Raw genomic sequence first — 25,820 nt, forward strand, 5'->3', positions numbered from 1 at the left:
GGAAAAGCCTCTTTGCTCCCGGGTAGCCTCCCCCCGCCCATCCCTGCGCGTCTTGCTGCTGGGATCTGTCTGCCCACGGTCCGACCTGCGGCTGCCCCAGCTCCCTCCCCGCCCGGGCTGCTGCCCCGCCCCGCTCCTTCCTTCCGGCGCGGCCCGGCCCGGCCCGGCTCGGCTCCCCCTGCGCTCCGGCCCCGCACTTCCTGGCCCGGCTCGGACGCGAACTCCCAGCCCGGCGGCTGCCGCTGCCCGTGGTTCCCCGCGCGCAGCCCCGGCTCTGGGCCCGGGCCGCGCTGCCCCTCGGTCTGGTCCCTGCTCTGAGCTCCGCTGCGTGCCTGGAGCCTGCCCGGTGTGTGTCCCCTGTTCTGGGGAGTGTCTGCCCCCTGCTTCTCCGTGCCCAGCCCGGGGGACACTCTTTATCCGTCCCCCCCCCAGTGGCCCCCCCTTCCGTGCCCAGCCCCTGCACGGATTCCCGGATCGTGCCCATGGGCATCGTCAGGTTGGCAGATGTGATTAAGGAGGAGGCTGCGGAGGCTGTGAGCTCGTTCCCTCTGCAACAGTATCGAGGTGAGCACCCCCCAGCTCTTCCCCAGCCTGGGGCACGGCTCCTCCTGCTGCCCCCCGGCGGGAGGGGACCGCACAAGCGGGCAGGGGCCAGGGGGCAGGTGGGGATTCAGAGCGAAGAGGAGGGTGGGAGAGGCTGAGATCGCCTGGGAATGGTGGGGGTAGCGGCTGGGGACACCCCAGGGAATTGGGAGGGGGGTGAATGGGGAAGCAGCCCTGGGGGGTGGCATGGAGGATGAGGAGTGAGAGTCCCCAGGCAGGCAGTTCCAGAGCAGCCAGCCCTTTAGGACAGGATGGGGCGGAGGTTATGCCCGTTCCTGGGGGAATAACCTAGCTGTTGCCTTGGGCTTCCCAGACCGCATCATAGCCCTGGACGCATCCATTGCCATTTACCAGTTCCGCACGGCCATGCCGAAGATCTTCAACCGCAACGGGGAGAACATCAGGTGAGTGGCCCGTACCCCAGCAGTGCCCAACTTCCCCAGGGCTGCTCCCTGCTCCCAGAGCCCCTAGGCAGCACCAGCTCCGTGGTGTCACACACCCAGTGCCTGGCCAGTGGGGGTCGCCTTGGGAGCTCACTCACGTGGTGCCGTGCCGTGCCGGGGGCCCAGCGGAGGACAGTTCAATGGCCTAATGGCTTGTGTGCAGGATTCGGAGACAGGAGCCCCTGGAGCCTGCCCTCAGCCCTGCCACAGACTTCCTGGGTGGCTTTGAGCAGCCCCCATCCCCTGCCTGTTCCTCCGTGCGTGGGGATAAGGGTGCTGACATCCTCACACTGAAGCTGGGCAGCCATATTGTTCTGGCCTGCACCTGTGCGGGTGTGTGACGCCAGATGGGCTTCCCCCGTTCTGTCGGAGCGGCTCCCGCTGCCGTTCCGCCTGGCGCACGTGTCGTGGTGCAAGCCGCAGGCTGCCCGGCTTTTGGTCTCAGTCACTTGCAGGGGCTGTTTTACCGGACGCTGCATCTCCTGGAAAATGGCATCAAACCGGTGTTTGTGTTTGACGGGCGGCCCCCTGACCTCAAACAGCCGCTGGTTGGTATCAGAGGCGTTCTGGGACGTTTGTTAATGGCGCAGGGTGGGCTGTGCCTTTAAGAGCTGAGCTTCCCGGGTAGAGCATCCAGGCGGGGAGCTCTTGTTGTTAGGTCCCTTACATGCAGGAGTAGCCCCAGGTGCAGTGTTGTAAGGCAGAGCTCTCGTGAACACTGTGTGATCCCTGAACACGGCAGAGGGGACAGAACATGCAGCAATGGGGTAGGGGCGGGGGTGGGGATACACAGCTGATCATTCTCGGTCCCAGCCACAAGGGGCGCTGCAGCAATTGGGACAGGGGCTGGGGGGGCTATGCCGATGTTCTCTGTCCCAGGTGGGAGGATGATGCCTGGCCTGGGGTGAGAAGGGGATAGGACGTCTCTGCGCGCAGATTGTTGTAACAGATTCCTTTCCTTGCAGTTGGCCAGGCGGGCAGAGGCTGCCAGGGCGAGGAGAGACGCTGCAGGTAAATGCCCAAGCCTGTGGAATTCTGCTGTGCCACATTGCAAAGCAGCTGGGGGCCCATGGCTCGCCTCATCTGCCCTGCCCCAACAGGGCCCTCCCCTGCCTTCCAGAGAGCTCCCTGGGCTCTCGCAGTGGCAGTCAGTGGCCCCTATCCGGGTGGCAAGCCTAGTTTCAGGGCCTTCGCTGTCCAGGCCTGGGGTCCGGCTTGAACATGCAGCGCCTGTATGCAACAGCAGGGGCACTGTAACTGGGAACGGGGGTCCCTGCTGCATCAGGACCCCCTGACCCACATTCCTCTGCTGGTTACAGAGTCCCGCCTGGCTGAAAACCTGCAGCGGCCCCTGAAGCAGGATTGTGAGACCCTGCTGAGCTACCTGGGTGTGCCATGTGTGCAGGTAACCTGGAGTGGGACAGCATGGGGTCGGATCCTGTGGCAGAGGGGCCAGCCCGTGGGTCACTGGGGCAGCTGTCTGGGCTCCTCAGGAGAAGGGGAGAGGCCCTGTGCTTGGGCGAAGCCCGTTGCTTTGCCTGCAGTTTCTTGCTCTTCAGGGGTGGCCCAGGTGGCTCTGCTGGCCAGAGGGTCCATGGCTGAGTGTGACAGAGCCGCAGGGTATCGCTGGTGGAGACGGGGGTTGTTTATCTAGGGCCTACACAAAGTGCTCTGGGAGGGACATGGACCCTTGACAGAAGCAAGCCAGTTGCTGTGATGTAAAGGAAGCAGTGAAAGCTGGTCTGAGCGGGGACCGGGGAGGAGGGGCCATGTGCCGCTGGCAGGTCCCGTTTGGGGGATGGCCCAAGGAGGGCGCTGTCCCCACGGGGATGCTAGCAGAGCCGCTCTCTGTACCTGTGCGCAGGCTCCGGCTGAGGCAGAAGCCACCTGCGCAGCTCTGGTGAAGTCTGGCAAGGTTTGGTGCACGGCCACGGAGGACATGGACGCGCTGCCTTTCGGGAGCCTCCGCCTGATCCGCCACCTGAGCGCCAAGAAAAGCTGGTGAGTGGCAGCGGTCTTGGCCACGCTGAGCCCTTGGCGGGTCTGAGCCCTGCTGGGGGACATGGTAGAGGAGAGAGGGGGATCCAGGAGCTGCTGGCGCCTGGGAACCCCGGGGAAGTTCCAGAGGCCTGGCATAAAGCTCATGTGCCAGGATTTTAAAGGGATAAACAGGGTGACCAGGGTAATTATAGGCTGTCAGCCTGACGTCGATCCTGGGCAAGGTAACGGAGCAGCTGAGAGGGGACTCAGTTAATAAAGAACGAGAGGGTGATCTCAGTAATGCCAATCCGCATGGGTTTGCGGAAAATAGACCCTGTCAAACTCACTCAGTCTCTTTTCTGACGAGATGACAAGTCTGGCTGATAACGCTGATAGCGTTGGCGTAACGGACTTAGACTCCTGGAAGGCGTTTGACCTCGTCCTGCATGTCGTTTTGATGAAGAAACTAGAATGATATAAAATTAACCTGGCCCACAGATTATAAACTAGCCAAGTGATAGGTCTTAAAATGTAACTGAAACCAGGGAATCCCCACTGAGCCGGTGTTCGTAGTAAGAACGCACAGGGATCGGTTCTTGGCCCTACACTATTTAACATGTTTATCAGTGACCTGGAGGAAACGATAAAACCATCACTGACAAAGTTTGCAGATGACACAATGATTGGGGGAGTGGGAAATAACAAAGAGAACTGGTCATTGACACAGAGCAATCTGGATTGCTTGGTAAGCTGGGCACAAGCAAACAACAATACGACCAGATGTAAAGTCATACATCTGGGACCAAAGTCTGTCGGCCATACTTACTGGATGGGGGACCCTATCCTGGGAAGCAGCGACTCTGGAAAAGATTTGTGGGTCGTGGTGGATAACCAGCTGAACGTGAGCTCCCAGTGCGACACTGTGGCCAAAAGGGCGAATGCAATCCTGGGAGATATACACGGGAATCTCCAGGAGGAGCAAAGAGGTTATTTCACCTCTGTATGTGGCCCTGGTGCGAGGGCTGCTGGGATCCTGGGCCCAGTTCTGGTGCCCACAATTTGAAAAGGATGGTGATAAATTGCAGAGGGTTAAGAGAAGAGGCATGAGAATGATTAAAGGATTAGAAAACATATTTTATAGAGAGAGATTCCAGGAGCTCCATCTATTTACCTTACCAAAGAGCAGGTGAAGGGGTGACTTGATCACAGTCTATAAGTATCTCCGTGGGAACAGAGATTTGACAGAAGGTTTGTCAGTTCAGCAGACTAAAGTCTAACATGATCCGATGGCTGGAGGTTGAAACTAGACAAATTCAGACTGGAAATAAGGGGCATATTTTTAACAGTGAGGGTTAAAACCATTAACCCCGGAGCAACATCCCAAGGCTATGGTGGATTCTCTCTCACTGGCCGTTTTTAAATCTAAGAGATCTGCTCTGGGTCAAACAGGAGTTGTTTGGGGGCAGGGCTCTGGCCTGTGTTACACATGGGGTCAGACTGGATGATCACAGTGGTCCCTTCTGGCCTGAGAATCTCGGAATCTGTGGAAGAGGAAGTGAGGAGTGGGTGGTGGGGGAGCCGGAAAGGTGCCCACCCAGCAGAGGGGAGGTGCTGGGGGCTGGACAGGTGTAGACGGGAGACTAGAGCCTGCACTCAGGTTATGGCCTTGGGCTCCCACTGTCTGGCCACGCCAGGTTTGTGCCGCAGGGGATGGCTGCGCGGCTCTGAGGGGTGCCATAGGGTAAAGCGGACAGGAATGGGGGCTTGGTGGGGGAGGGTGCCCCAGCCTCACGCTGCCCTCTGTCTCTTGCAGTGAAGTGGAAGAGTTTTCCTTGCCTGCCATTCTGCAGAAGCTGGGGATGACTCAGGAGCAGGTGGGGATGGATTGATGGGTTTTGTTGTGTGGTGGTACCACCGTGGGGCCCCCACGGTGGAGCAGAACCCCCTGCGCTCGGTGCTGCCCGGACACAGAACAAAGAGACAGGCCCCGCCCAGAGCTGAGAATCCGAGGACAGGAGGCAGCGGGTGGATGCAGACAGACCGACGGGCAGCCCAAGGGAAGAGGGAGACGACGCTGGCCAGCAGGATTGTCTCATCGTTCCCTTGGGCTGCCCGTCAGTCTGGTGCATGTTGAACAGGTGAGGCTATGCTGGGACGGGGAGGGACCGTGCTGGTGAGGAGTGTAAGGCTGCCTGCCGTGACCCCAGGGCGTGCATGCCAGCCTCAGGGCAGAGTGCTGGGAACCCGGCACCAACCCCCCATTGGCTGTGAGCTCTGTATTCGATTTCACCAACCAGTTACCAGGTGTGAGCTCCTCAGGCCCTACAACAGCCTAACCTGGGAGTCACAGCCAGGCCGTGGGCTCCCCCATCTGTCCTGCCACCCAGGGGAGCTGCCTGTGTGATAGCTGGGCCCTTACCCCAAGGATACGGCAATAGTCAGGTTACTCCCTGACCCAAAGGACCCGTCACTCACCCCAGGTCAGTTGCACCTTAGCTCTCACACCAAAGCCCACGCTTGTAGCCAGTCCTATAATAAACTGTCTAAAGCTTTATTAACCAGGAAAAGGAAACAGGAGAGTTATTGACAAGGTTAAGCAGGGAACCATAGATACACACCCGAGTTACAGTCACAAGTTTCAAAAGGGAATAGAAGCATCTGTCACACGCAAGCTCCAAACGTCCTTTAGGGCTGACCTAGGCTGAGCACTGGGGATCTCTTGCTTCTGCCTAGAAACCTGCCCCTCCAGAGTCCAAGCAGAGTAAAGAGAATCATTTCCTTCTGTCTGGGGGTTTTATCCCCCTCCCGCCATGTGCTCTGAGCCACAAACTCAGCTGATGGGAGGAAACCACATGCATGACTCAGCAGGGGTGGGGTGGAGGAAGGGGAGCACAGCAGGTGTGGATGGACCTTCCCTGTGGGGCAGGATGTAACACCTGCTGGAGCCAGCACTTCACACTGGTTAATGTCTCTCTCCTGCCTGGCGAGTTACAGGGTCACAGAGGCTCACTATCCAACCGCTCCGATAGTCCCTTGCACGAGGGGATACGGACGTGATACGTCAGATTGACGCCGGCAGCAGCTCACCACTGTTCCATACAGGCTAAACACAGTCTTCCAATGCTGACACCTGTTTGAACAATACTAACCCACAGGCGGACCAGGCTATGCCAGCCACGTATTTGTCAGGGTTCAGTTGAGACTTGTGGCATGAGCTGGCCCCTGGTCCGCCAGCCTCACCAGGGTGTGGGAGGGGTGGTCAGGGCCGGAGCAGGCGGCCACCCAGCTAACCCCTCTGGTGATGGTTGTCTTCTTCCCCCTCTCCTCGGGCTGGGCCTGTCCCGGAGCAGTTCGTGGACCTGTGCATCTTGCTGGGCTGTGATTACTGTGGGAAGATCTGGCGGCTGGGCCCCAAGAAGGCCCTCAGGCTGCTGCAGCAACACGGGACCATCGAGCAGGTTCTCCAGAACATCGACTCGCAGGTACCGGAGGCCTCGGCCTGGGCATGAGCAGCCAAGCCGTGTGCTGCCCAAGCCGGGGAGTGGGCTGGGTTTGCCGTAAAGCCGCGCTGTCGGTGGGAAGGGCCAGGAGGGGCGTTACTGCCAGCGAGAGCCAGGTAGTGGGGATGCCCGAGAAGTGGGCAAAGGAGCAGGGCTGGTTGGAGGGAACAAACCCCTCACCCCTTGGGGGGGGAACAGCAGTGACCCCCCCCCGCCGGCCTGTGCTCCCTGGTGCAGTTGTGCGGCCCTTTGAATGAGACACGACACCGAGGCCCCTGCCCATCGACCCCATGGGCGTTAAAGACCCTGGGGCGTGAACCCTGGTGTCCTAGATCCGGTAACTGTGGATGCAGGGTTCTGCTTCACTCCCGGCCCCAACCCGGGCTGTGGTGTAGCTATGCACTGGTAACCAGCTGCTGGTCCCTCCCCAGAGGTGGGTGCATTGCAGCGGTGGGTACAGCCGTTCCTGGGTGTGGGCTCCAAAGTGCTTTGGGATCCTTTGGGGGCACAGGGCACCGCTGGCTTGTAAGCTGCTGCTGTTGCAGAAGCACCCGCTGCCCACCAACTGGGACCTGGAGGGAGCTCGCAGGCTCTTCCTGCAGCCGGAGGTGGCTGACCCGGGCCAGATAACGCTGGAGTGGCATGACCCCGACCCGGAGGGGCTGGTGCAGTTCCTCGCCCGCGAGAAGCACATGAAGTCAGTGTTGCACTGTCTGGATGGGGGGCAGGCGGGATGACCTAGCATGGGGAGGAGTCCTGTGTGTGATGAGTTCGGGGGGGTCTCAATTCATTGTGTGGCTGCCCCCAATCTGACCCCACAGCTGGCAGCCTCAGTCCTGAAGCCAGCAGCTAAATAGGCCTTGGAGACTCACCCCCTTTCTCCCGCCCACAGGGGGGATGTCCAGGGCGGGATGGGGGGAGGCGGGGCGGTGTGTAGACAGGGGACACGTCTCCAGTGCTCCCAGTCCGGCACCTTTCGCACCAACATGGAGCTCGCTGTGTGGCACCAGCAGACTCCCCCGCCCCCTTTGGGATCGACACTCAGAGCGCCAGGGCCTTGAGTGCCCCATGCAAGTCTCCAGCGCCTGACCTGGGTCCGAGCTGGGCTCCAAGGAATTGCCTGTTTCGCTTGGCCCCAGTCCCAGGGTGACTCTCGGAGCCCTGGAGAGGCTGGACACGGCCTTGTCCATGGAGCAGATCTACTGCAGCGCCCTTGAGGCACAGTGGACCCAGAGCTTGGGAAGCCCATTCAAGCCAGACCCCCTGTATCAGGGAGCTCTGGGAGCAGGCCTGGCGCTGAGCCACTTCTGCTGAGATCCTGGCACAGGGCGGGCGAGGAGGGCCACACTTAGGGGGTTCTCCTCAACCCCCCTTGGTTTCCGTTCCTCTTGCTGTGGTGCCCCCCTGGCCCAGATCCCCTCCAGGCCCTGCCCCCCCCCCACGTTGACCCGAGCTCTCTTTCCAGTGAGTCGCGGGTGTGCCGGCGGCTGCAGCGGTGGCATGAGGCCCAGCCCAAGCCCAAGGAGGCCCAGCCCAAGCAGCAAGTGCCCCAGGAGGGCAGGAGGCAGCGGAAGCTGGGCGATTTCTTCCCAGCCAGCAAACGGGCACGTCCGCCGGAGGTAAGGGGTGTGCGCGCCAGGCCCCCCGGCACCGGGCGGGCCCGAGGGATGGCGCAGGGGGTTATCCTGTGTATGGGTCGAGATCTGCAAACAGCACTGAGCAGGGTGTTCATTGTGCCAGTTGTTTGTGTGAGGAGGGGGCAGGGCCAGGCCTGGTGCCAGCCATCGGGGTTCCTCATGCCCTACACGGATCCCTTTGCTTCCAGTCCTGGCCCCATTGGTCCCAACAGGGGCCTGGGCACGTATCAGTCTTAGCCGCCCTCTCTGCTGGGGGCTGCCCTTGTATCAACAGGACCCAGACAGTGAGACGAGCTGGTCTGATCTCGGCCACTTTCCTTCCCCAGGTGCCCAGCCCCCGGCCCAGCAGGAAGAGACAGAAACTGCAGGCAGGGACACCCGGAAAAGCGGGCAGCCCGGAGCCGGGGAAGTGAGATGCTGGCCTTGCGCCTGCTCCCGCCACAGCACCCATACGCTGCCGTCTGCTCTCCCCCAGGCCTTCTGCCAGCCACGCCCAGTGGGCAGCTGGGGCATCAGGCCGGGAGCCCCGCAGCTGAACCTGATGGGCACGGACGGAACCAAATCGCCTCGACTTTAATGCCCCGGTGCAGCCCACGCTCCAGCATGCAATACGGCCCAGTGAGGCACTGAATGCTGGGAGCTGCAGTCTCTGCCGGCCGCCCACTGGCACTGGCCTTAGGAGACAGCTGCATGGCCTGTGGCCAGGGTGCAAAGTGCAGAGTGTGTGTGTGTGATGAGGGGCAAGAACAACCGGCTGGACAGGTTGGTTCAGTACCCCCCTCCTGAGAGCGCCAACAGATTTTGTGGGTCGGGATTGAGGGGCGCCGGCAGAGCCGGGGGGAGCCCGGGGCTGGGTTAGGGGGCTGCGGGTCGGGATTGAGGGGCGCCGGCAGAGCCGGGGGGAGCCCGGGGCTGGGATAGGGGGCTGCGGGTTGTGATTGAGGGGCGCCAGCAATCTAGGATGGGGCAGTAACACAGTCCCTGCTCGCTCTGTGCCTGGTAGCTGCAAATTGAGGCCAAAGTTGGCCGCCGTTCAGAACTCTCTCAGGTTTCTGCTGCCAGGCCCAGCACTGTGGTATCGGGGCACCAGGGGCACAGAGCCACTAAGCGACTTGCCCAAGGTCACACAGGAGGCTGTGGCAGAGTCAGGATTAGAACCCAGCTCTCCAGAGCCTCTCTCCAGTGCTTGGATCACAGGCCCGTCCTTCCTGCTGGCCTGGCCCCAGCGCCAGGGGGAGGAGGGCATTGGAGACAGTCCGACAGGAGCTCTGTCCCTCGACTGCCTGTTTCGGGTACCCATGGGAGCAGAATGGGGATGGGGTTAAGGAAGGGAAGAATGAGGGTGAATATCAGGAGTGACTCCACGGCTGGGAGATGGATCCGGCTGTGGGATCGTCTGCCAGGGACATTTCAAAGCAGGCCGGACTGAGGAGCATGGCCGGGGGGCACAAAGAGCAGGGGAGATGTTCTGGCTCGGGCTGGCGCTCCAGCTCCCAAGCCCAGGCGTCAGGTGGTATCTGATGGGGCCGGGAGCTTGCGCCCAGCTGCTGCATAGACGTGCCCGCTGCGACTCTCCCGATATCTCCGCCCTGGCCAGCCCAACGGGGCACCAGGACACCGTCTCCTGTTCTGTTCTGGGAGCTCAGCAATAAAGTCAGAGGTGATACAGTTCAGTCTGATTGTAACTGTTAAAGAGCTTCTGTCACAAGAGCTCCCGTTAGTCACAGCTGCTGAGGGTCCCAGCACTGCCCCGTGAAGCTGCACCGTCTTCCTGCTCCAGAAGCTGCTGGAGAAACCGGGAGCTCCCCCCAAGCCGCTCCTGCCCCGCTCCCCACAGCGCCCCCTGCTGGGAGAAGTGGGGGCTGGAGTAGTTTTGAGCTCAGCCACCCTGCTAGCAGTGGCGTGAACGAGCTAGGCCCTGACCTCTGTACCTCCCTTGCTCTGAGTCTGCAGCTGGCACCAGGAGCTGGCCGGTCCCCCGGGGGATGGACGGGTCGGAGCCGGCCGGGACAGACCGTGCTGAGCTCCGTTCAGGTGGACAGGAAGCTTCCCAGCTGTAGCGGAGGCAGTTCCACCCCCGCCCCCATGGGAACTCCCCCCTCCAGGCCCAGCTGAGGTGGTGGCTGCTCAGAGCCAGGGGCCTTGCTCGGGAGGGAGTGCGAGGTGCTCGGCCTGCTTGCAGCGGGGAGGACGTGCCATGCCAGCCCAGGGACTTTGCCACCCCTCGCTGCAGAGTCCCAAGGGCGTGAGACTCGCTATGGACCGTGAAGGCTCGGGGAAAGATGTCCACTGGGCACGAGGGGGATTGCTGCTCTCCCTGGGCGGAGCGGGCGGGGCTGAGCGGAACCCGTGCCGGCCCGCTCGCTGTGCTGTTCCCGCTGCCCCTGGCGGGACGGAGGCCCCAGTGGACCCGTTCACCCCTCTGCTGGTGGGCTCAGCACGGAGCGCTGCCGCGCTAGGCCGGGGTGGCCCACCTGGGGCCCGGAGCCACACGCGGCTCTTCAGGAGTTAACGTGCGGCTCCTTGGCCAGGCACCGACTCCGGGGCTGGAGCTACAGGCGCCAACTTTCCAGTGTGCCGGGGGGTGCTCACTGCCAACCCCCGGCTCTGCCCCAGGTCCTGCCCCCACTCCACCCCTTCCCGCCCCCTCCCTTGAGCCGGCCGTGCCCTCGCTCCTCCCCCACCCCACCCCCAGAGCCTCCTGCACCCCACGAAACAGCTGATCAGGAGGGAGGGGGAGGCGCTGTTCGGCGGGGCTGCCCGTGGGCGGGAGGCGCTGGGAGCGTGTGGGGGGAGCTGATGGGGGGCTGCTGGCGTATTACTGGGACTCTTTGGCCATGTGCATTGATAAATTCTGGCTCCTCCTCAGGCTCAGGCTGGCCACCCCTGCGCTAGGGCCTGGCTGAATTGGTTCCTGGGGCAACCGGGAGAGCTCTGCACAGAGAAGAGGGGGGACCCTGCCTCTCCCCTGCCACAGAGGCAGCCAAAGCGCCCTGGAGACCCCCTCCACACCCCAAAGCACATCACGCTCCCTACGGGGAATCTTTCGGGGAACTGGGGGTGGGGGGGTGATTATTTCTTGGGTTCGGTGCTCCATAGCTAACCCTCCTGCTCCAGCCCTTGTGCTGCATGTCTCGGACCCATGCCCCTGCACTCACTCCCTGCTGTGGTTCAAGCTCCCTAGGGCTGTGGAGCAGAGAAATGGGCATGATGCCCACCCTGTCACAGCTCTCTGCATCTCTCAGAGCCCGCAGCCCTCCCCATGGCCAGCAGCTCACGCCCCCCCGGGTCAGGCCCTACACTCAGACCCTACACTCACCACAGCGGCCTGGGGCCTGGGGCTCTGACCAGGTGTCTGTCACTACCAGCAGGGGCCAAGGAGGCTGCAGGCCCCCTGGGTCTTGCAGATCCACGCTGCCCAGGGCTGACGAGGCTGCAAGGGGTGCCCATGTCTTGCCCATGCCCAGGACACAAAGAGCCTGCAGGGAGTACCCGTGTCTCACACGTGCCCAGAGGAGGGGAGCTGCATGGGGTGCCCATGTCTCACCCATGCCCAGGGCACAAAGAGGCTCCAGGGGGTGCCCGAGTCGCCCCTGTGCCCAGGGCAAGGGGAGATGCATGGGGTGCCCGTGTCAGTGAGGGGAGCTGCAGGGGGTGCCCGTGTCTCGCCCATGCCCAGGGCGTGAGGAGGCTGCAGGGGGTGCCCGTGTCTCGCCCATGCCCAGGGCGTGAGGAGGCTGCAGGGGGTGCCCGTGTCTTGCCCATGCCCAGGGAGCTGCAGGGGGTGCCCGCGTCCCGCCGCCCGTGGGCGGCTCCCCCCAGCTCCGCCCGGGCCCCGCCGGTGCCGCAGCGCCAGGGGCGGGCGGGGGCACTGGGCATGCTCCGAGCCGCTGCGGCTGGCTCGGCCGGGGGGCGGGCGCTGCAGCTGCCGGGCGGGCGAGGGGATCCCCGGGCTGGGCTGCGCAGGGCGCCCCGGCGGCCCCCCCGGCGCCCCCATGTTCGCCTTCTACTCGCTGCTGGTCTACATCGTGTACGCGCTGCTGCGCCGCGGCCCGCCGCCGCTCCCCCCGCCGCAGGTAGGGGGGGCTGGGGGGGGGCTGGGGCACCGGGCGGGGGGACCCCGGCCCCCCTCGGCCAGCGTCATGCCCTCCAGAGGGCCCTGAGCCGCCCCCGCTGTGGGGAACCCCGGCCCGGGCCAGTCTCTGGATCGGATCAAGCGGTGAGACGGGACCGCTGGGCCACGGGGACCCCGTTAGCGGAGCCCGGCCCCGGGGTGCGGACCCGGGACACCTGCCAGTGCCACCTCTGGGGAGGGCAAAGGGGGGGAGCTATTCTACCCGCTGTGCCCCCGGCCCCCCCCCGCCTTGCCCCCGGCACCCAGCTGCTCTGCACGCCCCCAGCAGCACCTGCCCCTGACAGCTGTTCACTGTCCTCCGGTGCCCTGTGCCGGGGTGCCTGGCTTCCCCCAGCCAGATCCCCGGTGCTCCCTGCTATCCCCCATCTCCACGCCCTGCCAGTGCCCCTCAATCCTAACCCGCAGCCCCCTGCTCCCCCAGCTCTGGGCTCCCCCCTTAGGTCTGTTGACCTCAGTCCCAGCCTGCAGCCCCCCGGCCAGGCTGGTCTTGGGCGTCTCCTGAGCAGACTCCCCAGGTGCCAGGCCGTGGGGTGGTTTCTGGGCGGTGGAGGCCCGGCTGAGTCCTCCCAACTCATGGCAGGGATGGGAAGCTGCCACCTGCCCCACCGGGATGGGCTGTTCCTCTCCCCTCACGCTGTTCAGTTTGCTGCTGACCTGGAGCAGCCAGTCCCTGTCCCCTGACCGAGTGGGACTGCTCTGTCCTGGGCCAGATAGTCATTCCCTCTCCACTCCCAGCCCCACGGCCCTTCGCACTGCCGGCCCTGGATCTCTGCTCTCTGTCCACTTGGCATGGTCCCCGGCAGCATGGCTTCTGAGCCGCTGCGTGCCCAGGTAGCCGTGGTTGCTTCTCTTGTGGGGATGCTGCTCCCTGATCAATGCAGAGATGAAAGCCCGCCTGGCTGCGGCTGTCGCATCTGCCTGGCGGGCCAGGGGAAGGGGGAGGAAACCAGGTCAGCTTTGGTGCTGCCGGATCCAGCCCAGGGGAGTGATATGGGACACTGATCCTCTGCCGGCATGGGAAGAGGTGGAGGGAGGGTACCTCAGTCCTAGCCATGCAGACTTGGGGGCACCTGCCCCTGACTGGATGGATCCCCATTATTCCTGGCACACTGGTGGGGGAGGAGTGGTACTCAGAGATGGTTTGCAGTGACAGGAACCAGAAGTAACAGTCGATCTGTCGCCATCATTCCGTGGTGGAATTTCAAAGACATCTGTTGCCATGGTAACTGCGCACCCACTCTGTCTCCCTGGCAGCAGACCCCTTTCCCAACCAGCTCATAGCAAAGTGCATGGCAGGTCCCCCTGTCCTGGGGTCCCGAGGGGAATGTAAAGAGCAGCTCAGTCCGGCTCCCCACTCCTGACTGCTCAGCCCACACCCTAGGTCCTCTCCCGCTCCGGGTGCACTAAGGAGCCAGCTGCCTGAGTGAGTCTACCTGCCCCTCCCCAGTCGGGCAGCCCCTGCTCTCAGGCTAGGTGGGGCTCCAGGCACGCCCCGTCCCTCCCGCTCGCCATGCCTTGCTGTGGAGCTGAGATTGTTTTCTGAATGTGATTAGTGGCCCCTCCGGTCTGTCTGGGTCAGCACTCGGGACATAAGAATGGGCAGGTTGAACAGACCAGGGATAGTCTCAGTCTGTCCTATTGGTGAAAGGGACCAGCCCCAGCCGTTCCAGAGGAAGGCACAAGGCACCTGGTACTGGATGATTATGGAGTAACTTGTCCGGGGGTCATCTCTTCCTAACCCCGCATCATTCAGTTAGGGGCTGCTGATGTCCGGGACCAGGAGAGATTATAGCCTTTGTAATGGGTAACCATGGCTGGGGTAATGATCCTTAGAAGGGTCTGGCCCTGTTTTGTATTTTGCTAAGCTCAATAAGGTCTAGTAACAGTGAGTTACACAGGTTAATGACGCGTGTGGGAAAAGTGGCTCTCTGATCAGTTGTAAATGTGTTGTATTTCCACCTCACAGACAGTCCCTGGTTCCCTGTATCCTGAATGGGGGGCTAAGTGCTGCTCAGTTTGCCGTCTCTATCACCTGACTCAAGCTCTTGGAGATAGCAAACGATTCTTCCCCTGGAAAAAAAGGAGGCAGGAGTCCCAGAGCCAAAAATGGGCAACAGTCCAGAGGGGACCCATGGTCCAAAGCCCATCGGTCCAAATCCCCATTACTAGATCGCAGGCCCTGGTTCTCATGGGAGACTTCGATCACCCTGATATCTGCTGGGAGAGCAATACAGCGGTGCACAGACAATCCAGGAAGTTCTTAGAAAGTGTAGGGGACAATTTCCTGGTGCAAGTGCTGGAGGAACCAACTAAGGGCCATGCTCCTCTTGACCTGCTGCTCACAAACCGGGAAGAATTAGTAGAGAAGCAAAAGTGGATGGGAACCTGAGAGAAAGTGACCATGAGATGATCGAGTTCAGGATCCTGACACAGGGAAGAAAGGAAAGCAGCAGAATATGGACCCTGGACTTCAGAAAAGCAGACTTAGACTCCCTCAGGGAACTGATGGGCAGGATCCCCTGGGGAATAACATGAGGGGGAAAGGAGTCCAGGAGAGCTGGCTGTATTTTAAAGAATCCTTATTGAAGTTACAGGAACAAACCATCCCGATGTGTCGAAAGAATAGTAAATATGGCAGGCGACCACCTTGGCTTAACCATGAAATCCTTGCTGATCTTAAACACAAAAAAGCAGCTTACAAGAAGTGGAAGATTGGACAAATGACCAGGGAAGAGTATAAAAATATTGCTCAGGCATGCAGGAGTGAAATCAGGAAGGCCAAATCACAATGGGAGTTGCAGCTAGCAAGAGATGTTAAGAGTAACAAGAAGGGTTTCTTCAGGTATGTTAGCAACAAGAAGAAAGTCAAGGAAAGTGTGGGCCCCTTACTGAATGAGGGAGGCAACCTAGTGACAGAGGATGTGGAAAAAGCAAATGTACTCAATGCTTTTTTGCCTCTGTCTTCACGAACAAGGTCAGCTCCCAGACTACTGCACTGGGCAGCACAGCATGGGGAGGAGGTGACCAGCCCTCTGTGGAGAAAGAGGTGGTTTGGGACTATTTAGAAAAGCTGGACGAGCACAAGTCCATGGGGCCGGATGCGCTGCATCCGAGAGTGCTAAAGGAGTTGGCGGATGTGATTGCAGAGCCATTGGCCATTATCTTTAAAAACTCATGGCGATCGGAGGAAGTTCCGGACAACTGGAAAAAGGCTAATGTAGTGCCCATCTTTAAAAAAGGGAACAAGGAGGATCTTGGGAACTACAGACCAGTCAGCCTCACTTCAGTCCCCGGAAAAATCATGGAGCAGGTCCTCAAAGAATCAATCCTGAAGCACTTACATGAGAGGAAAGTGATCAGGAACAGTCAGCATGGATTCACCAAGGGCAAGTCGTGCCTGACTAATCTAATTGTCTTCTATGACGAGATAACTGGCTCTGTGGATGAAGGGAAAGCAGTGGACGTGCGATTCCTTGACTTTAGCAAAGCTTTTGACACTGTCTCCCACAGTATTCTTGCCAGCGAGTTAAAGAAATATGGACTGGTGAATGGACTATAAGGTGGATAGAAAGCTGGCTAGATCATCGGGCTCAACGGGTAGTGATCAATGGCTCCATGTCTAGTTGGCAGCTGGTATCAAGCGGAGTGTCCCAAGGGTGGGTCCTGGGGCTGGTTTTATTCAATATCTTCATTAATGATCTGGAGGGTGGTGTGGATTGCACCCTCAGCAAGTTTGCAGATGACACTAAACTGGGAGGAGAGGTAGATACGCTGGAGGGTAGGGATAGGATACAGAGGGCCCTAGACAAATTAGAGGATTGGGCCAAAAAAAATCTGATGAGGTTCAACAAGGACAAGTGCAGAGTCCTGCACTTAGGATGGAAGAATCCAATGCACCGCTACAGACTAGGGACCGAATGGCTAGGCAGCAGTTCTGCAGAAAAGGACCTAGGGGTTACAGTGGACGAGAAGCTGGATATGAGTCAACAGTGTGCCCTTGCTGCCAAGAAGGCTAACAGCATTTTGGGATGTATAAGTAGGGGCATTGCCAGCAGATCGAGGGACGTGATCATTCCCCTCTATTCGACACTGGTGAAGCCTCATCTGGAGTACTGTGTCCAGTTTTGGGCCCCACACTACAAGAAGGATGTGGAAAAATTGGAGAGTCCAGCGGAGGGGAACAAAAATGATTAGGGGGCTGGAACACATGACTTATGAGGAGAGGCTGAGAGAACTGGGTTTGTTTAGTCTGCGGAAGAGAAGAATGAGGGGGGATTTGATAGCTGCTTTCAGCCTGAAGGGGCGTTCCAAAGAGGATGGATCTAGACTGTTCTCAGTGGTAGCAGATGACAGAACGAGGAGTAATGGTCTCAAGTTGCAGTGGGAGAGGTTTAGGTTGGATATTAGGAAAAACTTTTGCACTAGGAGGGTGGTGAAGCACTGGAATGCATTACCTAGGGAGGTGGTGGAATCTCCTTCCTTAGAGGTTTTTAAGGTCAGGCTTGACAAAGCCCTGGCTGGGATGATTTAGTTGGGAATTGGTTCTGCTTTGAGCAGGGGGTTGGACTAGATGACCTCCAGAGGTCCCTTCCAACCCTGATATTCTATGATTCTATGGTGGTGGCAGAGCAGCCCCGGGCACAGCTTTGGTTCTGGAGATCAATGCGGCCAGCAGCCTGGGCACTTAGCAGTACCAGTGAAGTGACTGAAATTGGCAGTGGGGAGGCGAAGAGCCAGGGGTCGAAGGGGTGGGCATGGGGGCAGCTCAGCCCTGCTGGAGGGGGAATTGAACCTGCTGACCCAGCTGTGCACTTAGCCGGTTGACTTTATCCTTGCCCAGGCTGGCCCGTGTGACATCACTAGGATCCTGCACCCAGCGTGGTGGGGTGAGAGCCCTCGGGAGTACATGGGGGGCAGGTCCTGTCCTGTTGACATCCCTTCCAAGGCCGCTGCAGGACTCTGGTGTTCTCGCTCCTGGGCCACTAGTGATTTCCTGGTGTTTTTTCCATCAATTCTGAGAGCCTGGGGCCAGGAGGCGCCGTTGTGAGATCTCTGTATCTATCACATCGGCCCTAGGAGTGCCCTGCATTAACTCCTGTCTGGATGCTTTTCTGAAAGATCTGCTCGAGGTCAATCTTGATTTAAAAATGTCTAGGGATGGAGACTCCACCGCAGCCCTCGGCAGCTGCTGGAGATGCGGGTGCTGAGGCTGTCCCCTGGTTGATGGATGGGCCTGGATTTCCCACGTCCCATGCTGGGGCCAGGTGGAATCCCTGTGCCAATGCTAACACCTACCCCTGTTTTAACACAGGCTTGTTATTGAGGGTCGGCCGGTAACGCGTGGGCTACTCCCCAAGCTGGCTGTGCATGGGAAGGGATGGCAGCGCAGGCATTCGGGTGCCTGTTCGGGGTCCGGTTCAGTGACATCCTTCGCTGTGGATCCGCACCAGAGCATAGGTCCTCGTCGCTTGAGCTAAAGGAATCCCTCCGTCAGCCACCAGCAGCAGTAGGCTCTTATCCTCTATCAGGACCAGCCCCGAGAGACATGACCCACGCTTAGCATTGGCCTGCTAAACCCAGGGTTGTGGGTTCAATCCTTGAGGGGGCCATTTGGGTCAAAAATTGGGGATTGGCCCTGCTTTGAGCAGGGGGTTGGACTAGATGACCTCCTGAGGTCCCTTCCAACCCTGATATTCTATGATTCTATGAACAGTTCCAGCTTCACAAGCGTGTTACGACAGCGCCAGGGAAAGGAGGTGGGAGAGACTGGCGGCGCGAGGGACGTGAGTAGGGGCTGGGGACGGTGTGGCTTCAGGGGCAGGGGCCCAGCCTGCTAGGGCCCACTCGCTTGGAGCAGGCGCCAGAAGGCGCGAGGGATTGAAGGGCTCGGTCTGTCTGTGCTGAGCCTCCTGGTTCCAGTCGAACCCAGCGCAGAGGACAGCAGACTGGGGTTCATTCACTCCTCCCCTCGCAGGGGGGCTGGGTCTGGGTCTCCCTCTGCTTGTCAGCACGGCACAGAACCTCGGCTTTCCCTGCCCGCTTTGCCCTGGGCCCCTGCTCTGCACTGGGGACGCCTGGGGGCAGGGGTGTTGTCTGTTGTTTGAATAGACATCGATTGTTCCAGTCTCTGACCCCTCCTCACCGCAGCCACGGGTCGGCGCCCAGCCCCGCTGAGCCTTGCCAGACACGTCTACAGGGCCAGGAGCGTTGGCCGTGCCTCGTGTTCCGCTGGCAGAGAGCTTTGTGCGCCGTTCCCAGGCTGGGCCCCTCTGCTGGGGCGGGATGTGCGTGCCAGGTGTGCCCGGGTTGGCTCTGTGGGCGCTTTAGCAGCTGGGGGGTCGGTTCTCTCCAAAGGGGCCCAGCAGGATGGGGGCCTGACCGCTCAAGGCAGCGTGATCTCCCCTGCCAGAGGGCTGATTGGATCCATAGGGCGGTGCTGAGAGCCTGCCCCATTTCCTCCCCTTGGCATCTCGGCTCTGGCGCTCTGCCGTTTCCCCACTCGGCTCCACTCTGTGCAGCTGGCTCCGAGGTTGGCTCGGCTGCAGCTTGTTAGCAGGGAGCTGGTGCAGTTTCCAGCCGGGCTGTATTGATTGTCCAGGGAGGCCTGGCTCAGGCTTTGACTTGCTGCGCCGTGGGTCTGTCTCCCTGGCGGGGGGCACAGAGGCAGACAGCTCCCCAGCACTGGTGCTGCTGCGTTGGGTTTAGGATGGGCAGGGATTCTCATCTGACAGCTTGGACGAGGGGTTGAGTCCATCTGTCTGCTGGGTGGAGAGCAGGGTCTGTCCCGGGGACCGGAGACAGGCAGGGTCTAGACCGCGGGGGTGGTGGAGGGAAGGGGGATGCACGAGGTGTCATGTACAGGCTGGTTGCGGGGTGGGGGAGGCAGGAGGTGGTTTTTGCAAACTGGGGCAGTTGTGCTCAGGGGTCCAGGGCTAGTCTCTGTGTCTAAATCAAAGCATCCCCCGCCCCCCCCCCCCAGTGTAACGCTGGCTCCGTGCTGCCCTGTGGGCAGCCCCTGACCCCCTCAGGCACCCAACTCTGCAGCAGCCCACCGTGGGGCATTGCTCTCCCAGCACCCCCTAGAGAGCAGTACCCAGACAGCAGCACCCCCGCATCCCAGCCGGTGCTGGGTGCAATGCTGACTCCTCCAGTAGGGGGTGCCCGCTGTGAGGCCAGGCAACACAGTCAGGTGCCCCATCAGCGTAGCTGGGCGAGGGGCTGGGCTGAACCAGGGACCTCCAGAGCTAAGCATGAGTTAAAGAGCAGGGCTTGCCGTTGGGGGCTAAGCAGCTGCTTGTCCTCTGTGCGCCGGGCACCGAGGGGGAACGGGCGTGTGTCCTCCTCCGTGGCGTATGTTAGCGGGGGCAGCACCCGGGCAGGGCCGGCTCTTCCCCATTAGCAGGGTTCCCATCTTGCTAGCTCAGCACCTTGCTGTTCCCCAGCCCTATTGGTGCACCCAGCCAGGCCTCGTGGGAGAGGGTCGGGTCTTGGGGTGCATCAAGGCCCTGGGCACGTAGTGCTGAAGGGAGCAATCCGGGAGTGTTCCCGGTGTCTAGACAGCTTCATCGCGGAGATGGCTCCAGCTCAGGGCATCAGTTGCACCCAGCAGGGTCAGCTCTGTGCTGGGCTTGTGGGGAGTGGGGGGGGAGCTCTATGGGGCTGTCTGTGGTGGGGGGGTACTTGAGGGGGTTCTGTGGGGCTGTTGATGGCCAGGAACGGGCTCTGTGGGGCTATCTGTAGCCAGGGGTGTGTGGGGACACTGTCTGTGGTGGGGGGCTCTATGGGGCTGTCTGTTGGGGGGTGTTTCTTGGGGAGATCTGTAGGGCACAGTGGTGGGGGGTGGCATGGGGGGGCTGTCCGTGCCCGGAGGGGCTTGGGGGGGGCAGCCATGGTGGGGAGTGTTCAGGGGGTGAGGAGCTCTGTGGTGCTGTTCATGAAGGGGTGGTGCCATGGGGGCTCTGAGGCATCATCTGTGGTGTGGGGTTGCTCGGGGGGGGGGAGGGGGCTCTGAAGCACTGTCTGCGGGGAAGGGGTTCTGAGATGCCGTCCATGGTGATGGGGAGAGCTCTGAGGACTCGTTTGCAGTGGAGGTTTAGTCGGGGGGCTCTGAGGACCCATGCGTGGAAGGGGGCAGGTTGCTCGGGGGGCTCTGAGGACCCGTCCATGGCCTGGCCTCTGTTGCTGACAGACGTTTCCTTCCCCTCCTGCTCTCCAGGGCCCCGATGCCTTCTCCGCGGAGCCAGCCAGGCGACGCAAGCTGTGGCCGGAGCTGCCGGAGCTGGACAGTGCGTAGCCTCCTCTCCCTGCCCCGTGCACGGCTCTGAGCCACAGCGGCTGGTCCGGTTCGCACGGGGCCCAGCTGCAGGGGGCGGGTGCTGGCTGTATTTCGGTGCATGCCGGGCTGGTGAGCTGGGACAGTGTCCCAGCTCTGCCCATGTCCTGGAGGGGTGCGGGGTGTTGGGGGCGTGGATCTCACACGGGGTGGGGGGGTGTGGCTGAGCTGGGGCACAGCTGTCTCGACGGTGGGGGAACCAAGGGGCGCCCCGGCGCTGCTGCTCCCGCCCAGTGCTGGTCCCCGCCTTTGCAGGCAGCTCCGAGAGCGACCGAGACAATGGCACGGAGGAGGAGGAGGCTGGCCCTGACAGCGGGTTTCTGGAGGATGCCGCCACCCCGCTCACCGAATTCCTGTCCCTCAAGCGGGAAGCTGCCGAGGGGAAGCTCTGCCCAGCGGACACAGAGGCCCTTGGCGGGAAGGTAAATCTGGGCATGTTCCCCATCAGACCTGTCTCCATGGCAATGAGGAGCATGAAACACAAACAGGTGTGGCCAGGTGTGATGGGTCTCGGGGTGCCCAGAGCTGTGAGGCCCCTTGGTATTCCCCGTCTCTTGTGCTGGGGGAGTCTTGCTTGTGCTTAGCTGGGTGTCCACTCCCTCACCCCCCCCTCTTGTCAGCCACCCAGGCCCTCTCCTCCAGGCCGTGCCAGCCCTTACCTTGCCTTGCAGGTTAACAGGAGGTGCACCCCAGTCCCCGAGCCCCGTCTCCACAGGACACTCCCAGAAGTACCAGGCCTGCTGTCCCCCAGGGGCCAACATGTACCCCTGTTTGTGAGAGTCAGGATCCGCTCTTTGTGTGATATCACGGCTCTGAGGGATCTTTATCGTGAAAACAAGGGTGAGATCATTGGCAAAGAACCAAGAGATGGCGAGGGAGAATAATGGAAACAAAAGGTTACCTGTAAAACAAGATCATAGCACGCTTTCTGGAGCCTGCACTTCACTCAGCAGGCTAAGCTGCCAGCCAATGAAGCATATCTCACCCCCAAACTCCTCTGCCGAGTCTCAGCCAAGGGGGTTGAGATCCTGTTTTCAGGACCGTAAATGCCCAGCCCGCTTCCTTCCTAGGTGCAGGATGGGGGGTGTCGTCTCTGCCTTCTGCTCAAGTCCCCAGACTTCAGTGTATGTTCTCAGATCAGGATAACGCACTGGGGTTTCTTTTTCCGGTGTGCCGCTTCCCTGTTGATTTCACATCCCCCTGCTGGCTTCGTATGTACATGGGTATACGCTGTGTTAGCTTACGGTGCTCACGTCCCGCCCGAGAGCCAGGTGAACAAAAGTCCCTTGTGCGATAGAAAACCTGCACGCTGTCAGTGGACATCCATAGCCCCTTACGCAGCATCTGTGTGGACAGTTCGCTTTTTGGGGACCCAGAATGCACAATCCAGCATCAGGATATTGCTGGACCCCCTTGCCAGCTGGCATTCCGGGATTCTTGGGTCACACCAGGACCCACCGCGTCAGATCTGAACTGGCCATGTACCAGCCCAGCAGAACCATCCATCCAGACAGCTCCCAGGTCTCATCCGTCCCTGTCCTCCACTCTGCTCGCTTTGCTGCCCTCACTGACCTGCTGGCTATTTACCAGGCAGTCGCCAGTGCTCCTGTCCACCCAGGAGCTTTTCCAGCTCTCTCCTCTCCCCAGAAGGGGGTTGCTGAGGCCTGGAGCAGAGAAGGAGGGACCCAGTCCCTGTGTCCCCAGGGTCACCGTGTGTCTCAGACCACAGAGGGGACCAATGGTCTTGGTCTGGAGTGTGTGTGGGTTTCTGGAATCCTACAGCGCTGCCCATCCCTGGCTCCATGTCCACCTGCCTGGTTTTGGATAGCGCCCGTCACGGTGATACCGAAGGGCCTGGCACAGCCTGGCAGAGCGTGGGTAGAACGCTGCCATTGGGAGCGCTGGCCTCAATGACACGACACAGGGCAGCCAGGAACCGGGCCCTAAGGACCCCTCTGCTCCTAACAGGAGCCCAGGCTCGGAGGCGGCCCAGGCTCTGGGTCTGAGCCGGGAGGTGATTCCCAGCTCGTGCGGACAGACATGCTAGCTCTGCTCACTCTGGTGCACTAAACACAGCAGTGCAGCTGGGAGCACGGGGTGGGGGGGCGCTTGGTCTAGCTGCCGGAGTGCCGTCCCGCCCGGCCCCCGGGTCTGTGTTCGGGTGGCTCGCCTGACCTGCCCCCTTTCCTACCCCGGCTACACGGGTGGCCTTGGGCGAGTCCCTTCTCCTCCCACGCTCAGCAGCCGAGACAGACAGACAGACAGCACCTGTCCCCGACGAAGTGTGCCGGGCCCAGCGCACAGGGCCCCTGCTCTTGGTGTGCGATTGCCGATGGTGCCAGGCAGCTGTGAGGTCTGCGCAGGCTGCTGCGTGCGGGGTACCTGTCTGGGGGTTTCCTCTGGCCCCTGGGCGTAGTGCCTCACCGTAGCCTATAGCGTCTCATGGAGCCAGCACACTGCACGCGTGGGGGTCCGAGACACAGTGGATGAAGTGACCCACTCCAGAGTCAAACGGGGTCTGTGGCAGGGCAGGGACAGGGCCCAGTCTCCTGAGTCCTGGGCCCCCACCCTCCGCGCTAGGCAAACCATCCCCACCCTCTGCCTGCGCTAACTGCTCTGTCTTCTCTTTTCTCCTTCGAACCACCTCCCTCATCCCCCCACGTCCTATGTGCCCCTGCGACCTGCCATGTCCGCCCCTCCCTCCCCGTCCCGCCATTTCACTCGGGCCGGACCATCCCCATGGGCCCCCCTCTCCCCCTGCTCCTCCCACGGGCCCCCACGCCAGCTCCCCGACTCCCCGCTCATCTCGGTGATGTCCCACCTCCTCTCCTTCCTGGAGCACTACGGCCAGATGCAGCGGCTGCAGGAGCAAGCCGGGGAGTACCGCTCCCTCCTGCGCCGGGAGGAGCGCCGGCGACGGAAGCAGCTGCGGATGCTGAGGAGGGCCTACAGGCAGCGGGTGCAGGACAAGCTGAGCCTCATCGAGAGCCTGGAGGGCGTCATCTGCGAGCAGCAGAACGTCATGGAGATGCTGCACGGTGGGGAGTCGTTCGTCCCGACCGCAGCAACGCCCATGAGCAGCCACCTGGGCTTCGGGGGTGAAATTTGCAAGGCCTGGGCGCCGCTGGGGTCCCGCCCCCGCCGAGGCCTGGGCACCGCTGGGATCCCACCGAGGCCTGGGTGCCATTGCCTGGCATCCCGCCTCGTCCCCTACGCCTTGTCAGGCCTTGTGTGAATTCCTCCCCTCTGAAGACAACAGGGTAGAGGAGCTCCTGAGGTTGTCACGAGGACCAGGGTGATGGGCCTGCTGCAGCCCTGGAGATGTAGGAAGGTGGCTGCACTGGTGATGGGAGGAAACCTGGCTGGCGGTTGGACATGGAGAGGGGTTGGTAATAGGGGGGAGGAGCCCTTCACCTCCAGGATGGTGGCTGCTCAAAGTCACCTGTCGGGCAGCTTCGGCTGCCCCATGAGGCCACTGGAGGCAGAGTGTGCTGGAGGGTCTCGGCTAAGGGGCAGTGTCCAAACGAAATGGTGATGAGTGGTGGTCAGTCGGCCCCTCTTGGGCAGCCTCTGGAGAGAGGCCAAGGACTGAATGAGTCACAGAGACTGATCTGCAGGGACTTCGTCTTCTGAAGTAACCCGATGAACCAGTGAACCGCAGCTCACGCATCCACCCGTCCATTCAACACACCCACCCATCCATCCACCCAACACACCATCCATCTATTCATCCAGCAAACCCACCCACCCATCCAACACACCATCCGCTCACCCATTCAACACATCCACCCATCCATCCAACACACCATCCACCCGTCCATCCAACACACCCGTCCTTCAGCACACCCACCCATCCATCCACCCAACACACCATCTATTCATCCAACACCCCCACCTATCCAACACACCATCCACCTGTCTATCCAACACACCCACCCATTCAACACATCATCCACTCATCCATCCAACACACCCACTCATCCAAGACACCATCCGCCCACCCATTCAACACACACCCCCATCCATCCAACACACCCACCCATTCAACACACCATCCACTCATCCATCCAACACACCATCCACCCATTCAACACACCACCCACACCTCCATCCAACACACCCACCCATCCATCCAACACACCATCCACCCGTCCATCCAACACACCATCTGCCCACCCATTCAACACACCCACCCATCGATCCACCCAGTGCACCATCCATCTATTAATCCAACACACCATCCACCCGTCCATCCAACAAACCCACCCATTCAACACACCATCCAGCCACCCAACATACCATCCATCTGTTTGTCCAACACACCCTCCCAACACACCACCCACCCATCCTACGCACCATCCATCTATTCATCCAACACACCACCCACACTTCCATCCAACACACCATCCACCCACCCATTCAACACACCCACCCATCCATCCAACATACCACCCACCCAACCCACCATCTATCTATTCATCCAACACACCACCCACCCATCCATCCAACACATGCACCCATCCGTTCATCCAAAACATGCACCCATCCGTTCATCCATCCAACATGTCCATGCATCAATTTGCCCGTATGTCCAACACACCCACCCATCCAATGCACCATTCACACACCCAAAATAGTGATCCACCCTCCCATCCAACACACCTGTCCATCCATCCATTCATTCAGCACACCCATGTATCCACCCGTCCATCCAACACACCCACCCATGCATCCACCCGTCCATCCAACACAGCCATTCATCTGCTTGTCCATCCAATACACCCATGCATCCACCTGTCCATCCAACACACCTACCCACACATCCATCACACCCTCCATCCATCCACCCAAAATACTCATCCACCTTCCCCTCCAATACACCGGTCTGTCCGTTCATCCATCCAACATGCCCACACATCCATATGTCCAACCAACACACCATCCATTCATTCGTCTGTCCATCTAACACACTCATCCAACACACCCACCCATCCATTCATCCATCCAACACACTCATCATAGAATCATAGAATATCAGGGTTGGAAGGGACCTCAGGAGGTCATCTAGTCCAACCCCCTGCTCAAAGCAGGACCAACCCCAAACTAAATCATCCCAGCCAGGGCTTTGTCAAGCCTGACCTTAAAAACTTCTAAGGAAGGAGTTTTTAAGGTCAGGCTTGACAAAGCCGT

The 25,820-nt window shown here is 60.6% G+C and overlaps 2 protein-coding genes across 6 annotated transcripts in view; both read left to right on the forward strand.

Annotated features, from left to right (window-relative positions):
• The first annotated feature begins 400 nt into the window (after positions 1–400).
• On the forward strand, positions 401–9,831 carry LOC140906273 (probable flap endonuclease 1 homolog). Of its 3 annotated transcripts, XM_073329901.1 has the most exons (11): positions 401–564; positions 917–1,007; positions 1,492–1,594; positions 2,012–2,057; positions 2,366–2,451; positions 2,911–3,047; positions 4,840–4,900; positions 6,377–6,508; positions 7,072–7,223; positions 7,992–8,145; positions 8,490–9,831. In XM_073329901.1, the coding sequence occupies exons 1-11, from the start codon at positions 483–485 to the stop codon at positions 8,574–8,576; spliced, it is 1,131 nt and encodes a 376-aa protein (XP_073186002.1). In that variant the 5' UTR covers positions 401–482; the 3' UTR covers positions 8,577–9,831. The 3 variants fall into 3 exon arrangements, with proteins under 3 accessions (XP_073186002.1, XP_073186004.1, XP_073186003.1); XM_073329903.1 differs by lacking the exons at positions 4,840–4,900; positions 7,072–7,223; XM_073329902.1 differs by lacking the exons at positions 1,492–1,594; positions 2,366–2,451.
• Positions 9,832–12,078: 2,247 nt separating this feature from the next.
• The window catches only part of KIFC2 (kinesin family member C2), a 36,411-nt gene continuing 22,669 nt past the window's right edge, over positions 12,079–25,820 (forward strand). Inside the window, exons 1-4 of one of the 3 annotated variants that reach the window (XM_073329904.1) lie at positions 12,079–12,239; positions 20,514–20,583; positions 20,886–21,052; positions 23,416–23,668. In XM_073329904.1, the coding sequence (XP_073186005.1) occupies positions 12,159–12,239; positions 20,514–20,583; positions 20,886–21,052; positions 23,416–23,668 (571 nt within the window). In that variant the 5' untranslated portion in view covers positions 12,079–12,158. Of the gene's footprint in view, positions 12,240–20,513; positions 20,584–20,885; positions 21,053–23,415; positions 23,669–25,820 lie in introns of those variants that run through there. The other 2 variants (XM_073329907.1, XM_073329906.1) reach the window with 2 other exon arrangements.

The sequence above is a fragment of the Lepidochelys kempii genome, chromosome 2, assembly GCF_965140265.1.
Source record: "Lepidochelys kempii isolate rLepKem1 chromosome 2, rLepKem1.hap2, whole genome shotgun sequence".
Classification (NCBI taxonomy): domain Eukaryota; kingdom Metazoa; phylum Chordata; order Testudines; family Cheloniidae; genus Lepidochelys; species Lepidochelys kempii.

What these genes read in the sequence shown, in the direction of transcription:
- LOC140906273 (XM_073329901.1), top strand. Translation starts at nt 483, where the DNA reads ATGGGCATCGTCAGGTTGGCAGATGTGATTAAGGAGGAGGCTGCGGAG. An exon ending in CCCTCTGCAACAGTATCGAG is followed by an intron (nt 565 to 916) that starts GTGAGCACCCCC and finishes TGGGCTTCCCAG; the next exon opens with ACCGCATCATAGCCCTGGAC. An exon ending in GCCCGCGAGAAGCACATGAA is followed by an intron (nt 7,224 to 7,991) that starts GTCAGTGTTGCA and finishes CTCTCTTTCCAG; the next exon opens with TGAGTCGCGGGTGTGCCGGC.